General features: G+C 37.5%; 1 protein-coding gene across 1 annotated transcript in view; it reads right to left on the reverse strand.

Moving 5' to 3' along the window:
- LOC126427231 (basement membrane-specific heparan sulfate proteoglycan core protein) overlaps positions 1-16250 on the reverse strand; it is a 792772-nt gene that overhangs the window by 271265 nt on the left and 505257 nt on the right. Inside the window, exons 23-24 of the mRNA XM_050089468.1 lie at positions 8193-8300; positions 2827-2973 (exon numbers count right to left, since the gene is read on the reverse strand). Of these exons, the coding sequence (XP_049945425.1) occupies positions 2827-2973; positions 8193-8300 (255 nt within the window). The remainder of the gene's footprint in view (positions 1-2826; positions 2974-8192; positions 8301-16250) is intronic.

The raw sequence follows: 16250 nt of genomic DNA on the forward strand, positions 1-16250 counted from the left end.
CTATTCTGCCATGATGGTTTCTCCTTCAGGTTGTGTGTTATTATTTCTCTCAAATATTTAAACTTTTCAACAATTTTTATGTCGTATTCTCCAATTCTAATTTTGTTTACCTCCAATGACTGTGTATGTTATTTGGTTACTTGAATGTTGTTGGCAAGAAAAGTGAGGTCATCAGCAAATCATAAAGAATTCAACTTTACGTCATCTTTTTGAGCTCATACTTACTAAAACAAAAAATCTCAATGCTTTTTATCCCATAATTTCTTGTCATGTTCACAAACTTATAATGTTTGATTTGCTACCACTAATTCTGCCATTCTGGCCCAAAAAAAATGTAGTTCCATTCCAAAACAATAATAACAAAAAATAATAATACAAGTGGAGGGAAGAAGCAGAAGTTGATGCTCGGGTGTCTGTTATTAATAACATTGCGAAAATGCATTGTTCTTTGTTTCACAAGCCCCTGATCGCTATTCATCTAAGTTAAATGTGATTCAAAATTTTTAAATGTGACATGTTCAGATGATGCTTAGCCTTCTACTTCAATATTAGTCATTTACAGAGTTACACACCACTAAATGAAACTATGTGATGCACTGCAGAACTGAGACACAGCTGTTCTAACTGGAATTCCTTACAGAGTTAGAAGTGAGACCACAGAGCAACCTCCAGGACACTAACAAGGAACAGCAGACAATATCATAAAATAACAACAGAGCAATAACAAAACAACAAATAAAATTTGATACTACTTTAGCATCTGTGGAAGAGTTCCACCTGTCTGAAACCAAATACTAGACAACAAAATAAAAACAAAAACGTAAGTGAATCCATTTTAAACACATCTGCACGGCACAATTTCCAGACAGAATTGTAAATCTATTTTTACTGCAGGCGAAATCACACTATAACAAACAAACAGTACACCATAACCTGTCACACACTGACAGAGTAATTGTGGATTGAATGTTTCTAGCTTTAAACCTATCATCATTTAAAATCAAATTTGCCCACATTGTACAAAATTGGTTGAGGTCTGTGAAGGTAATAAACAATTTTTAAAATAACGCTTTTCGAGGTTTAGTCGTGTTTTCACTCCAACATTTACTAGTACGATGCTTTCTGGCAACATGCTGCCATCAAGTGGTTACCTGTTATTTACTTATCAATTGTTATACCACACGTTCCTCAGAAGTGTGAAAGAATTTTTTACTTCCACAGTTAACAGGAATGTGTTAACATAACAATTTAAGTAGATAAGGATCCAACAGTTAAGGTGCTGAATTACCTATAACCAAAAAAATGAGTCTGTAAGTATATCTTTTATATACCACCGAGGACTTTCCATTGCCACAATAACATCATAGTTGATGTATAGATAAGGCACCTGACAATGACAGCAAGCTGCTGAAATATGTCGTTCCAATAAATATGTGAATAGACGTGACTGATACTGAATAGTGTTGTTTTATACACAAATTACCATCGTTAAGCTTCTGCATCTTATTTGGAAGGAGTGGAGAACGAATAGCAACTTACATAACTCAATTTCGATTTTCTGCTGTTTCCCAAAACCACTCAAAGCAAATGTCTGGTACTGGGAGATATCTAACTTCTTCTCTAAACTTATTTGCCAGAGGCTTTAATTACTGAAATTTCAACAATCCATTAAGCTTACCATTATCTGAAACATACAAAAAAAAAAAAAAAAAGTACGATCAGGGACAATGGCAAATTATGTGTAGCACTTTCATGACTGAGTTTGCAGATATACTTCTACCATTATACAGAGAATGGATGCTGACAGCCTTGCTCATTAGTGCCCAAAATTAAACACGTCCCACAATTCTAATCTCTAATCACTAACGCCAGGTGACAATCCATGTATATTCTGATTTACTGCTTACCTGACACGAATTTCAATAGTTCTTACTTTGTGTCAAAGATAAGTAAGCAATCAACTGAAACACTTTATAAACTTCACTTCCACTTCAGATACACAGTTAATAATATTTCCATACTGTTATATGGTTACAGTGTTGACTAATAATCATCCATTTCAGTTACACGATCCCTAAATTCTTTTCCCCGTGCCTCCATCTCGCACTGCCACAGGGTCAGCATGGCTATTAATGGGGTTGGCACAGGTGGTAAAAGGGTGGCTGGATGCCCGTCCTGTCACCACCCCATTAACCTCCTGGAACACAATATGTGTACCTCAACTGTCTATATGTAGTGTTCTTAACGTGGAAGAGGAGTACCCAACTTGGTTACCAGCACAGTATTCATCTAGTGGGATGTGCGAAACCTCCTAAAAGCCACCTCCAGGCTGGCAAACACACCAACCCTCACTGTTAATTCAGCGGGCGAAATCGATACTTAACAGTATGCATTGCACTGCACACAGAAGCACGGATTACGACAGCTTACGAAGATTAATAAACTGCATCAACGCATTTTATTATTAACAGCAGCTAAGCTGGATGGATTTTACTTTATTCAATGTCACAATAAGAATGTTGCCATACAGCCAGCTACAAATAAATATACAGAACCTGAAGATGACGAGTTGTTCAAAATGGGTGGTTAAAAATTATTAATTTATCAACAGCTGTAGGCTATTCTGAAAAAGTGAAATGTATAGTAAAGCATTAATCCATCAATGAATGACGTTATGGTGTACAGTTTATTTTTTTTATTAACACTACTGTCTCACACAATGTTGGTACACTAGTGCTAAAACTGAATGGCTCCAAAACAAATAATTAGTCACAGGCAGAACGGCAGTGAGCAAATGGCGCAGAGCAGAGGAGTGCATATACTCACGGCAGTCCCTCTCGTCCGAGCGGTCCCTGCAGTCGGGTCGGCCATTGCACACTGACGACTGCGGCACACACTGCCCTCCGCTGGCACACGCGAACTGCCCGGGCAAGCAGTTTCCTGAGGGAGGCGTGGGTGGCGGCGGGCGCGGAGCTGCAGGCAAAAAAAGGAATTACGTACGGAGCGGTAGGTACCGGTACCCTCACCGTTACTATTCTAATTTACAGGCAATCCGAAGGGGCGACATCATTTCGACAAAAAATTTCCGTGAGATATCTGGGATGAAATTCCAGATTTCCTTGGATCAAATTTTGCTGCAAGTGACAATAAGTTTTACTTTACTATCTTTCACAGCTGCAATTGTGAGGATGGAAACCAAACCTAAGACTAAAATACTGAATCACTGACCATTTGAATTGCAACAACTGACTTTATTGATTTGGACATAAAAACGGAGAATAAATACTTACTCAAATTTCTCATTAGGAAAGAAGGGTCAGAAGCATCATAAAATTAATACGTGAATACCAAAAACTGAAATACTGATTTTTAATATTAATTATAAAAGGAGGCCAATGCAACATACACAATTAAAAATTGTACTTTGCCACGAAAAAACGTGTGTGTACTTAGCCGTTAAGAGAGGCAAAAGCAAGAAGTAATACACCGGTGAGAAAAGTTTTCCTCTGTCTCTTACACTGCTACCGACTTCTACTCCATAAATCGATCGGCACACACGCATACCACACAGCTGCAATACCACAATTGCTAGGATGTTGAAGTTGGTAGTAGTGAAAAACTAAGTATTGTAATAATGAAGCCTTTGGGGACAACAAACAAAGACTACACATAATGTTGTTTAATGGATTGTTTTTTCCACTTAATTTTTGTCAAAGAGTAGTAAACAGTATTAACTGAGTTAATTTGCCACACTTAAAACAAATCTGAAGTAAGCTTCTAATTTTCAGTTTGTTCATTTAGAATAGCTATGACTTCCCTTATTGTATAGAAACTACATTTGTTTTACACTATGCCTCAAAGCAGAACATTAATGAATCATACTGAAAGACAAAGAGCTAGAGACACACAATTATTGTGTAGATTAAGTAACAGGAATTGTGTGGACATTGATAATGGTAAGTGTATTGTTGTTTTGAAAGATACATTTAAATGCTTAGTGAATGTAATTCCAAATAATTCTGAGAGTAATAATTGTGGTTTGATGAATTTACAGTGCAGATTTTGTAATGCATTACATTATAGAAAGGCATTCACATTGTGCTGTCATAAGAGAAAGTTAATTTGACACCGTTAACACAAACATTATTTTTCAGTGCACTCCATCAAGGGCGCACTTCAAATGATCCAACAATTTCGCTTTCATTACTTTATAAACACACTATACAGTAATAATAAAAATAATTAAGAAAACACTGTAATTTAATATATATTAATACTGATATATTCTTATTCAAGATAAATATACCTATAACTAGAGGAAGTTTTAAAGTGCAACTGTAAAGTACCATTTCAGAATAATGCAAAAGAAAATGTTTACAACTTATAATTTTCAATTTCTTTACAAAATTGGGTCATTAAATCTACCTTTGTTTTTGCTTCTTTGAAAAAATGTTGTCGCACCACTGCTTTTTCAGTTTTCAATTGCTTCCTGTATCTACTCTAAGCCTTCAATTTTCTTCACTTCTTGTTCCGTAACTTTGGTAAACTCTAGCACTCTCCAACACTGCTTGGGTCACACTGATTCCAACAAAGTCGTTTTTTATTTATTGCTTCTTTGAAACATTTGTTTCCATCATCCAGTAATCTATCAACACTCAATCTTTTCTACTTTTCTCCCTCCTTCACTTTCATCGGTGAACGTTCATATTGTTCAATGTCTACTTTCTATTTTCCAAACTTACTCTTCATACTTGCTTCCAACCATTTTTCTTTTTCCTGTTCTTGTTTCCTCAGTTTCTTCTCAGCCACTCTCTTCTCACATCCACAGTACTGCACTTGAATCTGACACGAACTGAGTGTGTGAATTGAAAAGTTCTGAATGATTGTTACAAAGTGAGCCTCCCCTCAAGTAAATTCACCACAGAACCTTTTACAGCATCCAATGTTCTTTCATGGGTATCAGCATTCAAGCTGCTTTCCGACAATGAGGATTCCATTTCTACATTCGCACTGCCATGTGAAAGTGCAGTTGGATCCTACGCAATTTTTGCAGAAGCAAAGGTATTCCTTTGGTCTAGAAGTATATGTCTTATAAAAAATTTACTCCAGTAAACATCCAACGGGTTCTAGTAACTACCCAATTTTTCTTCTTTTAACATCAATAGTTTCCATTCATCAACTAGTACATCTTCACTGCATTCAACTGGAAGAACTGCATCTAATTTTATTATTTTTTATGTGATCCTTCTTTCACACTCTTTGCGGGATACAATCATCAAAGATATCGCAACGCTGGTTTATCCAGAGAAGACTTTTCCAAAATGTGTGTACAAGCAGACACACAGTGCTTTCCAGGTTGCATGGAAATGTAGTATCTTTCTTGTGCATTCAGCTACTTGAGATATTTACTTTCTCTAGTGCTGAACACTTCTATTCAGGGGCACATAATACTTATCACACACTTACAGACTCAGCGGAGCAGCACAAAACATAAAATCAATTCATGAATGCTCTGATGAAGTTTATGAACTTATTATATATTAGATGCATTACACGATCTCATCTGAAAGCAACCAGTGATCCTGAACATGTATGAGCATTTGGACAAGCAAACATAATGCCTACTTTGGTGGCTTTGTCTTTTAACAGTTTAGCAATATTTTTCTATTGCAAAGAACTCATCAATTTGCTTTTGTGCTGGGGTATGGAGTGAAGAAAGTATTTTTCAACAGCCGACCATTTTCCAAAAATCTCTTTCCAGCCGGTTCTAATGTCAGCAACGTAGAGGAAGCACGTTTCATAAACCAACGACCTGAAAGTTTCATATCTGACTGTATTTTTTCAAAATCTGTCCAACAAAAATTACTGACAAACAAGATCACGTCCAACGTATTTTCACCAAAGTCCTCGTAATTCTTTTTGGAAGACAATACGGATGATGTCTATGTTACATGTGCCGACATCACTCAACTATTTTTTTCTAACAGAATCAGAGAATCATAAAACAATCCACCGTTTTGTTATTAACATTGGGACCATCACAACCTATCATCAATAGCTTTCAATGAGAAAGCTTGACACTATCCGAGGCTTCATTTAACTCAGAGTAAATACGACTAGCAGTGGCTTTACCGATGAAGAAATTATGTAGATGTAGTGTCATTATCATTTGTTCGGAATCAAACCAGTATTTAAGTACAGTTTGAAGCTCTTTCTTTGAAGTTGTATCCAAGAGACAAATTATTTAATGTTTTTGTGCAAATTTGTTAACATTAGATTATTTTACAATTTTGACCTCTCTGATAGAAATATGTGATCTATTTCATATGATTTCTGTGTCATTTTTCTTCTGAAAAATTTCTGACTCATCTTGAAATTTGTCAGATATCTCCATGTTTTCATTGACTTCATATCACTTGCATAACATTCCCAATATAGAGATCAAGAATCACTTTGGCATACAAGGCTGTTAACAAAACTTACAGCCTTCTCAATGGAATTTTCAAATTTTTCAATCCATATGCCACACCAACCATTACTTTACTGGCCATAAACTTTCCTTCATGTCACATAAATTTGAAGGATACAGACTAAAACTGACCAGTTAGAAAAATACTGATTTTATTGACCATTTTTCCTCCTTCCAATTGGCACTGTTCGAGTTGCTGTGTCACTTATTAGCAACAACCACTAAACTTCCCAAACATAATTCTTTAAAGAATTGAGCTCCCACATATAAAACTGTGTTAACCACTTTAGTAAGAAAAGTTCAGGAAAGGTTTGAAATTACGATTAAAGTTTGTTGGGAGTTGCTACGTGCTCTCACTATCAAACAATGGATGAGTACAGCCTGGATAAATTGCACTCCATGAGTTACACTGCCTCAAACACGTACACAGATTCTGACTGCAATACTTGACTTACTGTATTAAGCTTTACACGTGGGTATACAGCTCTGAATAAGTAGTTGATGACAGCATTTAAATTTTTTTAATTCAGTAAATAATTATTTGAAGTACTGAAAATCAAATTTTTGTTCACCCTGGAAGTTGTTAGATATGCAACATGCAATTGGAACGAAGTGCCAGGATAGTCATTTAGTGATGAAGATTCATAATTTTGTTATGATTTATAGTTTTATCACCAGTTATGTATGTTAAAGGTTCTTTCGCCCTTCAAAATTTCTTCATTGCCAACACAAGTTACTGTGCCACATCTTTGTAAGATAATCTCAACTAAGTGAGAAATCCTCACAGAAACATGTTTCAAATTGTTCTCACTGGCATGTAACATCAGTTGACTTTGACAACAACAATACACAAAGTTCTGAGCCAGACACTCTTCACACAATGGCCACTGTTGGTTTGAAGTGTGTCACTGACATTAAGTAGCCAAAGTACTACTTTGGACCTTAAAGTAGTACAGAAAAGACCCAGAGCCTCAATATTCAATGCTGGTAAAAACAATTTTCCTGGATTCTTACAAAGTCCAGTACAGTTAATGATTCTATATTAATCAGCATGAGTAAAAATATGAGAAACACTGCAACTGCAATGAAAAACCTTTATAATTGCTATTATAACAAATCAACATCAAGAACAGAAAGTTTTCCAATCACTGCATTTGTGTGGGTACATACACAATGTTTGCCCACACAACTCTAATCACAGTTTTGACTTCTAATAATGACATGTTCCAATACTTATTCAAGACTTGACCAGATGGACACTCTTTACTGTTCTACTAATGACTGCATTGGATCACCTGCAGAATGTTTCAAATGGCTCTGAGCACTATGGGACTTAACACCTGAGGTCATCAGTCCCCTAGAACTTAGAACTACTTAAACCTAACTAACCCAAGGACATCACACACATCCATGCACGATGCAGGACTCGAACCTGCAACCGTAGCGGTTGGGTGATTCCAGACTGAAGCGCCTAGAACCACTCGGCCACTCAAGCTGGCTGCAGAATATTTACATTATATAAGTAGGATTTTGGGGTATGTGAATATAAAGTACATATCTGTACACATACTTTGACTGAAAAACTTCCTGCAGTCTGTGTCGATTTGTGATAGTTGAAACATGGAGAAGTTCATTGCTAGAATATGTTTTCTGACAAGCGGTGATCATCAAATTTATGGTAGCAGCAGCTGTACAAAAATCAGGGTCATCAGTGAATACTCACGACATCCATATTCGTCACTGCTGTCACGGCACTGCGTCACTCCGTCACACCGTTGGTAGTCAGGCACGCACTGTCCGTCGCGGCAGCGGAACTCTCCCGGCCTACAAGCTGTTGGAAAGACAGTGAATAAATGATGGGGAATTATGAGCACACTACCGTTGAGCACAAAAATCAAGGCACAGTGAGTATAAAAACATGGAAACTAACAGCTGTAGGAATAATGTAATGCATCTAAAAATTCACAACTGGTGACATTCATTCCTGCAGAGAGAAAAATGTTTCCTGCAAGGGGACTTAGTGGATTGACCCTTTCCCATTTTCTTCAATCCTGCGGGATTTCCCAAAACAGTATGACACAGTTCTCGAAAACATACAAAATAAATTGACTTTCAAGATTTCAGAGCAATGTTTAAGCACATAACATTCCAAGCAATCTAATAAAGCCGCCTGTAGTGAAATGAACTGCAATCACGAAGTGCCTGGTTCAATCCTCGCTAACAATAACTTTAACTTTCTTTACTTTCATTTGAATTCTATATCCATTATCAAAGTGAAATGTTAAGTAACAAATATAGAAACATAATTTTTTAAAAAAATAAAATGACATGCTTTAAAAATAAAACACTAATTGCATGAAAATGAAAATATGCACAGTAAATTAGAATTTGATGCAAGTATGTGAAATATTACATAAAAAACAAAGTGTTATCAAACAATATTCTTCTTCTCCTTTTTACATACGACCTACTACAGACTATAGTTATTTCAACATTTTCTACTTTCTTTTTTTTCCACATTTCTCCATTCATTTATCAATGTTTCTCTCATCTTTTTTCTGCCCGTGTGGCTCTGTGCCTCTTCTGGGGGCTTTCGTGGAAACCACTGAATCTCAATTTCTTTCCGAGTGGCAGTTGTTTCTCAATATCTTGTGAGTAATTCAAAGTCTGTCCATGTCCCTTCGAACTTCTTTCCACCGTGTGCTGCCCATTTTTAATTTACCAAAATACATTTAAAAAATTGGTACCAGCGAGAATTTATGATTACAACATTTTAATGCTACACACTCAGCTGCATATAGCTGTATTAAATTGCTCAATATGTTTTCTAGTTTTATACTTAACAGTGACCGCAAACTATCAAAGCAGATTTCTTCAAATGTTTTTAAGAATTGTGTCATATTGCTTTAGGAAGCTGAGGCCTGGACACTGACTTTCAAATCCTACAATTATGAAGAAAATTGAAGGGGGCCTGTTTGTAAAGTACCCTTGTCAGTCTTAGCGACCCTAGTTCACGAAACATATTGCTTTCCAGCATTTTGCCCTCAAATGTAGTTCAGCTTCCTTGATAATACCATCAGAGGTCTGTTCAAAGACTGCAGATGACAATAATGCTTATCACGGATGTGTGTGTGTGTGTGTGTGTGTGTGTGTGTGTGTGTTGGGGCGGGGGAGGGGGGGGGGGGGGATGTTAGGAAGCACTAAACGAAAATTTGCTTAAGAAAACTTTAAAATTATAATGTGACATAAAAACTGGAAAGTACTTAATTTCAGGAGGTAAAATTCCAAGCACTGTTAATAGACACATATAAAAGTAGGAAAACCTATCCCATATTTCAGTATGTTTTGTCACTTCCTCAAGAAAAACAGAACGAGAAATTGGGAAAGGTGAGAAACAACAGGTTGAGACGGAAAGATTAGGGTTTAAGGTCCAATTAACGAGTTCATTGAAGATGTAGCCTGTGGTCAGAGTAAGGGGAAGGAAATAATAGTTGGCATCGTCTGAAAGGAACCAAGCCAGCAAACACTTTAATCGATATAGGAAAACTGCAGAAAGCCTAAATGTGAACGGCTGTATGAGGATTTGAACCACCGTCCTCCCAAATGCAAGTACAGTGTCTTCATGCTGCTTTACAAAGCCGTTCACCCAAGAGGGCTTCCACTTGTGAGTACTCCACTAGTAGCATACAGTAGTGGTTCATTTCTGGTGTGTTGGAGGTTGTGGGTTCCAATACCACCACATGCTTTATAATTTTTCTTATTTTTATGTACTAACATTAATATAATTTTTTGTTTTATCATTTTATACTTTCCTCCATGTTACTGACTTCATTATTTATGTTACTCATTTTGCTCTAACATAATTTTAGTTAAAATTCCATCTTCCACTTAAATCTTCATCAGTACACTTTTTGTCTACAGAGCAATACAGATTTATGTTTTAAATCCCTGTATGCTGATTACCTTCCAAAAAGGGACATCTTGTAATACTAAACACGTCTGACACCATTCCACAGTGCCTATAAATAGGTAATTTTGTATTTTGTTTTTTTATCCACCAGACTGACATTTTCAAACATTGAAATTTTGTGACAGACAGATAAAAGTAATTGAAAGATCCCAAAATGAAAAAAAGGATGATAAGAAGAAAACAAGAGAGCAAATAAAAAGTTAATATGATGATTAAAATGATGCAGAAAAGGACCAGAAATAAAAAAATTACATTTAAACCAAGTAACTCAATAAAAATAATGATCAAAGTCATTTTAATAAAGATTTAAAAATGAAAACTGGGAAGTGCCTGATGTGATTCAAACGCACATCTTTCAGCATTTCAGAAAAGTGCCTTTAACCCCTACGCTAAACTGCCACTCTCGATAACAGCATTATTTTTAGGCTCTAGAGCAGGGGTAACCAGTCTTATTTACCTACCAACTACTTTTGTACCTCTGTTAGTACTAAAATTTTCTACCCAGCCACCAGTTCCACATTAATAGTGGTTCATAAATTGGGGAAGTAACCTTACTTTACTTAAAAAAATTTATACAGCAGTTACAGGAAATTAAAGAAAATAATAATAATGACCTACCAAATAGTTTATGTCAAAATTTTAAGGAAATCTAACAAAAACATTTTTAAAATGCCTACCATCTGCTGCCCACGACGAAGGTTCAAAAGCCTATTAGTGGGCAGCAGGGGCCAGGTTGACTACCACTGCCCCCAGAGCATCACAAATAATTCTTTTTCATTGATTACATGTAAACAAGGGTCACTTGGGTGAATGGCTGCAGAAGCCTAGCCTACACTATCATACAGGAGTTTTCAAAAAGTTGATCTTCCCCTCGGGGGACCACACCTTGTTAGTTATCTGTCACAGATCCCACCACATGTCATTTTGTTTTTTCATTCTTCCTCCGTGAGGCAGGAGCTAATAATTACAAAAGCCTGTACTCTTTTCTTCCTACATTTGCATGTTTCTACTGGCAGGGAATTCTAGAATTTTGCCTCCTTACGGTTATGTGCTGGCCATACCTATATCACTATAAATTTACGGACCACAACTACTAAGAGAAATCCATATTTAATTTTACGTACCAACTGCAATGAATATCAGTGTACACTTTTAGTACAGGTACTTAAATACAGACTTTTTAAAAAATGGACCCAATTTTAATAATTTATATTTAATGAAATATACCAGTAGATATGATAATGTTTACAGATGAATACAGTAGATTTTAAAGATTACAAATTTAGATTAAAATGATCACTGTGAGGCTACCCTCCTGCAGAGCAAAGATCGAAGTAATAGCTGCACTCGACCTGCACACAAAGAACCATCTCTCACGTTACTGAGTTACCACGATGTGATATAATTTGTGGGTTGGCCAAACGTGTCAGTACAGGTGGAATGTAAAGTGTCTCTTTTACATTCCCTCCCACTAGAAAAAACTTGCTTGGTGTGAGATCGGGAGAACTCGGACAGAAAATAAGAGCCAGGAGGTCTTCTCCCATGCTATTTGAAAAGTACAAGTGTCACAAATCTGATTTAAGGTCTGCAGACTTTAGCTATATGAGCATCTTTTTTTATGACTTGCATCAACACTGCATGGTAGTAATTGTATTAACAACCAGTGTGAACTGGCTGTCAGTTGGTGTGACCATTCTGGCAGTGGTAACTGACACTGTTTATTCTCGTTTTTCCAACAGTTTACAGATTATTTACATCCAATTTGTATTTCATGAAATAAAAATTCAGTAAACTGGGTCCATCTTTTTTAATAAACCTTTATTAAGTTATTTCACTCGTCAGAAATTGTTCATGCTTGGCATTCATTGGTTCATACACATACAATGAAAATGTTACAGAAGAAAAGATGATGTTTCACGAAGTATCTCACAGACTTCTTTCACAGTAATTGTAAAAAATGATGGCTGGATTAAAACATGAAAAAAATTTAGATGTCTACAATGTGATGCACTTCATGCATCTAAAGCATGCTTCTAATTATAGATTGTTGTCACAGAGAATCAGTTTCCTATGGAGATGCACTGATGTAAGGAATGAAGAGCACAGGGTAAAATGCTATGAAAGATGCAAGCACTGCTAAATTTTCTCCTTCTGTCTACTGCTAGACTTTCTTGTTCGATCTATTTTGGGGCTGCAGTAAATATGAAGAACGGACAAAACAAACTGGGACTTAACTTACGAGAAACACGTAAACTTGCTATCAAGACATGACAGTAACTACAAAAATCATTGTACAATGAAAAAATTGATGCATATAGAAGTAAATAATGCACTAGATCTCACACAATTCATAAATGACACGAGACTGATCTAGTATATTAAGTCAAAATATCACTATTTGCCGCTGACTGACACGTTTCATGCATAAAAGAATTATTGATGTGGCAGTTTACAAAATTATACAACTTACCCAAATCACACCCTAAATGTTTTCCTGGATTTGAACATAAACAAACAAGATAATACCAACTGTCACACACACAACTTCACAACTCCTGAATATGTTCCAGGCATATCACTCTGTCTAGATTCATTCGCATTGTAGCTCTTTCTAAAGATCTAAAATAATGTTTTCTGAAGTTTGGGGAAAGTGTACATGGCAACTTGGATATCAGCAGAAGAAAGTTTAAAAGTACCAAACAAGACTACACAAGGAAAACAGGGACTAGTGACAACTAAAATGCAACAAAATGCTCCACAATGCACGTTCTCTTCCAGGGAAGGAGTGGTAAGACTATGTAGCATAACCAAGCACAGTATGGGATACAGATAGCCCTCAATTTCCAATGCACAAAGTCTGGTCCCTATGAATAATGCTGCTGGATGGAATTTTTGGGAAGTATCTCCAAAAAGAAGTTCTACTAATTGAATCACTCAGTGAAGTACCACATGAAAATAGCCTTATTAGAAATTATATTTCAAATGAAGCTACATCAAGAAATGGAACATCACGTTACCAAATTAATACTCCAGGTATTTCTGCACCTGTGAGATATTCCAATTAAAAGTTCATCCTTATGTGAGCTTATTTCGGGTACAGAAAAAGGCCATTCCTACAGATAAAGAGTGGTGGAAGTACGCGTCGGCTATCGGGTGTGCCCAACATTACTGAAACTCGAGAGGTGAAGATCACAACACAGTAAGCTCAGAGGACAAGCAAAGGCATTTTATCGCCATCTTTCAGACTCTGAGAAAGGTCAAATCATTGGCACGATGGCCACAGGAGCATCGTACCGATGGATAGCGCACACAGTTGGCTGTAGTGCAATGCCTGCAGAAAAAGTTGTGATGAGATGGATTCAGGACAACAGCATGGCAAGAAGAATCGACACAGATCCTTCCCAAAAAGAACCGACACAGGTCCTTCCCAAAGGACTACACTGCTAGAAGATCGCTCCATTGTTCGACTGGGTGATAAACAGACAGGTGACAACACCAGAAATCTAGGAGAGATTTACAGGCAGAGTGTCACCACGAACCATTCGGAACAAACTAATGGAAGGTGCGATGAGACTACTTACACCGAACCACAGGTGACAGGTATTTGGACGGTGTAGGACAAGAGTCGACTGGGATATTAATTTGCACTCTGTGGTGTTCAGAGATGACTCACTTCTGCCATTGATGACCTGATAAAAGGACAGAGAAAGCAGCAATTCTCGAGACCCGAGCCCCTCCAACTGCTGGAATCATGGTGTGGGGAGCTGTAGGATATTATATCAGGTCTGATTTGGTAAAGGCTGAAGGGGGGCTGAATGTCTCCATCATGTGGGAAGGCTTCGTGTGAAGCCAAATGTCATATTCCAAAAAGACAATATAAGACTCCACACTGCACCCCTGACTGGTCTGCCTTGTACCTTAATTTGTCATCCGTAGGGCACATCACAAATGTAATGGGGAGATGTATATTTTTATACCGAACTCCCTACTGTAATCTTCATGAACTGACATGAAATATGTTTTAGGCATGGCAAGAAATTCCTTAAGATGATATTCAGCAGCCATTTGCTTCCAGTCCACAACAAATAAGAGTGTATTATGGTTTTGGTGGTCACACTGATGTTAATGACGACCATAAGTTGCAAATGGAATGAAATCATCATTTAACACTTTAATATTATGTGAAGAGCATATGTGCAAAGTTTGATTGGTGACACGAAGGGCATCCGGCCACCCTCTGACACTAACATCGCTAAATCAATAGCAACAAGGCACCCTGTGCAGAAGTGGGACAAAAGCCCAAAGAAAATGATATGTGCAAAGTTTGATAAATATCAGACTGGTGCTTCACAGTGTAACACACACAGTTTTCGTCAGTAAAATGTTTTGTGGTTACCACCCCAGTGCAACCCTTCCCATCCGATGCCACTTCGGTTGCTCGCATGTCAAAACAATACCGCAAACATTAGACTTCAGCTGAGCAGTACGGTTAAATGATAGTGGTCTGTTAGTTTTTGCTGTTGGCGACTGATGATAAATGTTTTAAGATATTAGATGGATGTGTATATGTGATGTGCTACAAATTATGCTGCAAATCATATATTCAATGCAGAAGAACCTTCACCAAGCTTGATGTTTTGTTAATCTTTTACTTGAAGATGGTTGCTTGACTGAAACTAATTGGCTGCGAATGTACACAAATACTCATTAACACAGCTTTTGGTTATTCTACGATTCTGTTCTTTAAAATAAGAATGTGTTCTTTACGAAGGAGACATCCTGGCACCTGCCTCATTGGGGGTGCGAGGGGCAACAAAATTCAAAATTAGAATTAGTAGTAGAGTGCTAATGGCAAACAAAGCCACTTCTCCAAGTTCACAGGACAGTGCAAGATTTTCCAGACTTTGCACATTTAGAATGAGAGGGACGCAGTGGGGGATGAAACACGTGACCACTAAGAGACAGGTACAACAAGAGGATGCAAGAGGGGGCTAAGAGTCCGCAGCGTGTGCCTCATTCACCGAAGACGGGGGCGCAGTCTTGTTCGTCCGAGAAGTCGCGGCAGTCGTAGACTCGGTCGCAACGGTGCGCCCCGTCGATGCAGGTGGAGCCGTCGGCACACGCAAACTCGTTGGGCAGGCAATTTGTGGTGGGGGCCTCCTCGTCGCTGCCTTCGTCACCTTCCTCCTCGCTCTCGTCCTCGTCCCCTTCCTCACGTGCTCCTAGCTCCGTGTGCACGTGTACGGGAGAGTGCAGGGATGCGAGAGGTGGGAGGTGCAGGAGGGCAGGTGTGTACACAGTAAGTGAAACATTGCATCCCTCTACATATCTTAAATGATATGGAATACAGACAGTTTACAAAAGAACATGGAACATGTCTCAACAGAGGTGTATTTGCACTAGAAATGTAGGGAGAGTACACGTTTATATTTACAACAAATATGCACCGAATTTTTTTTCTTTTTTACTCGACAGCAGCCATTTGTGACCACACGAGATGAAAAATTATTCATTACTGAGAGATACCTTTACAGCCTTTGTCTTCTTTCTCCTCTTCAGTTGTTGTTCATCAAGGAAGCCATTAAAGCGGTCTATTACTGGCCTACACTTTGTCTGGTCTAAGACATCTACTTGATTTAATACACCCCACTTCAGATCCTATCTTATCTCCCTGAGCCATTTGTTGGAAACTTTAGAGCTGCTGTCAACTATCTCACAGATCTATTTTGTCAGCCTTTACTCAGCCACCCTGAACAGATTATCATACAATTTTAGCCTTGTTTTCCTAATTAACTCAATTAATCTCATTTT

This window comes from Schistocerca serialis, chromosome 11, assembly GCF_023864345.2.
Source record: "Schistocerca serialis cubense isolate TAMUIC-IGC-003099 chromosome 11, iqSchSeri2.2, whole genome shotgun sequence".
NCBI lineage: Eukaryota > Metazoa > Arthropoda > Insecta > Orthoptera > Acrididae > Schistocerca > Schistocerca serialis.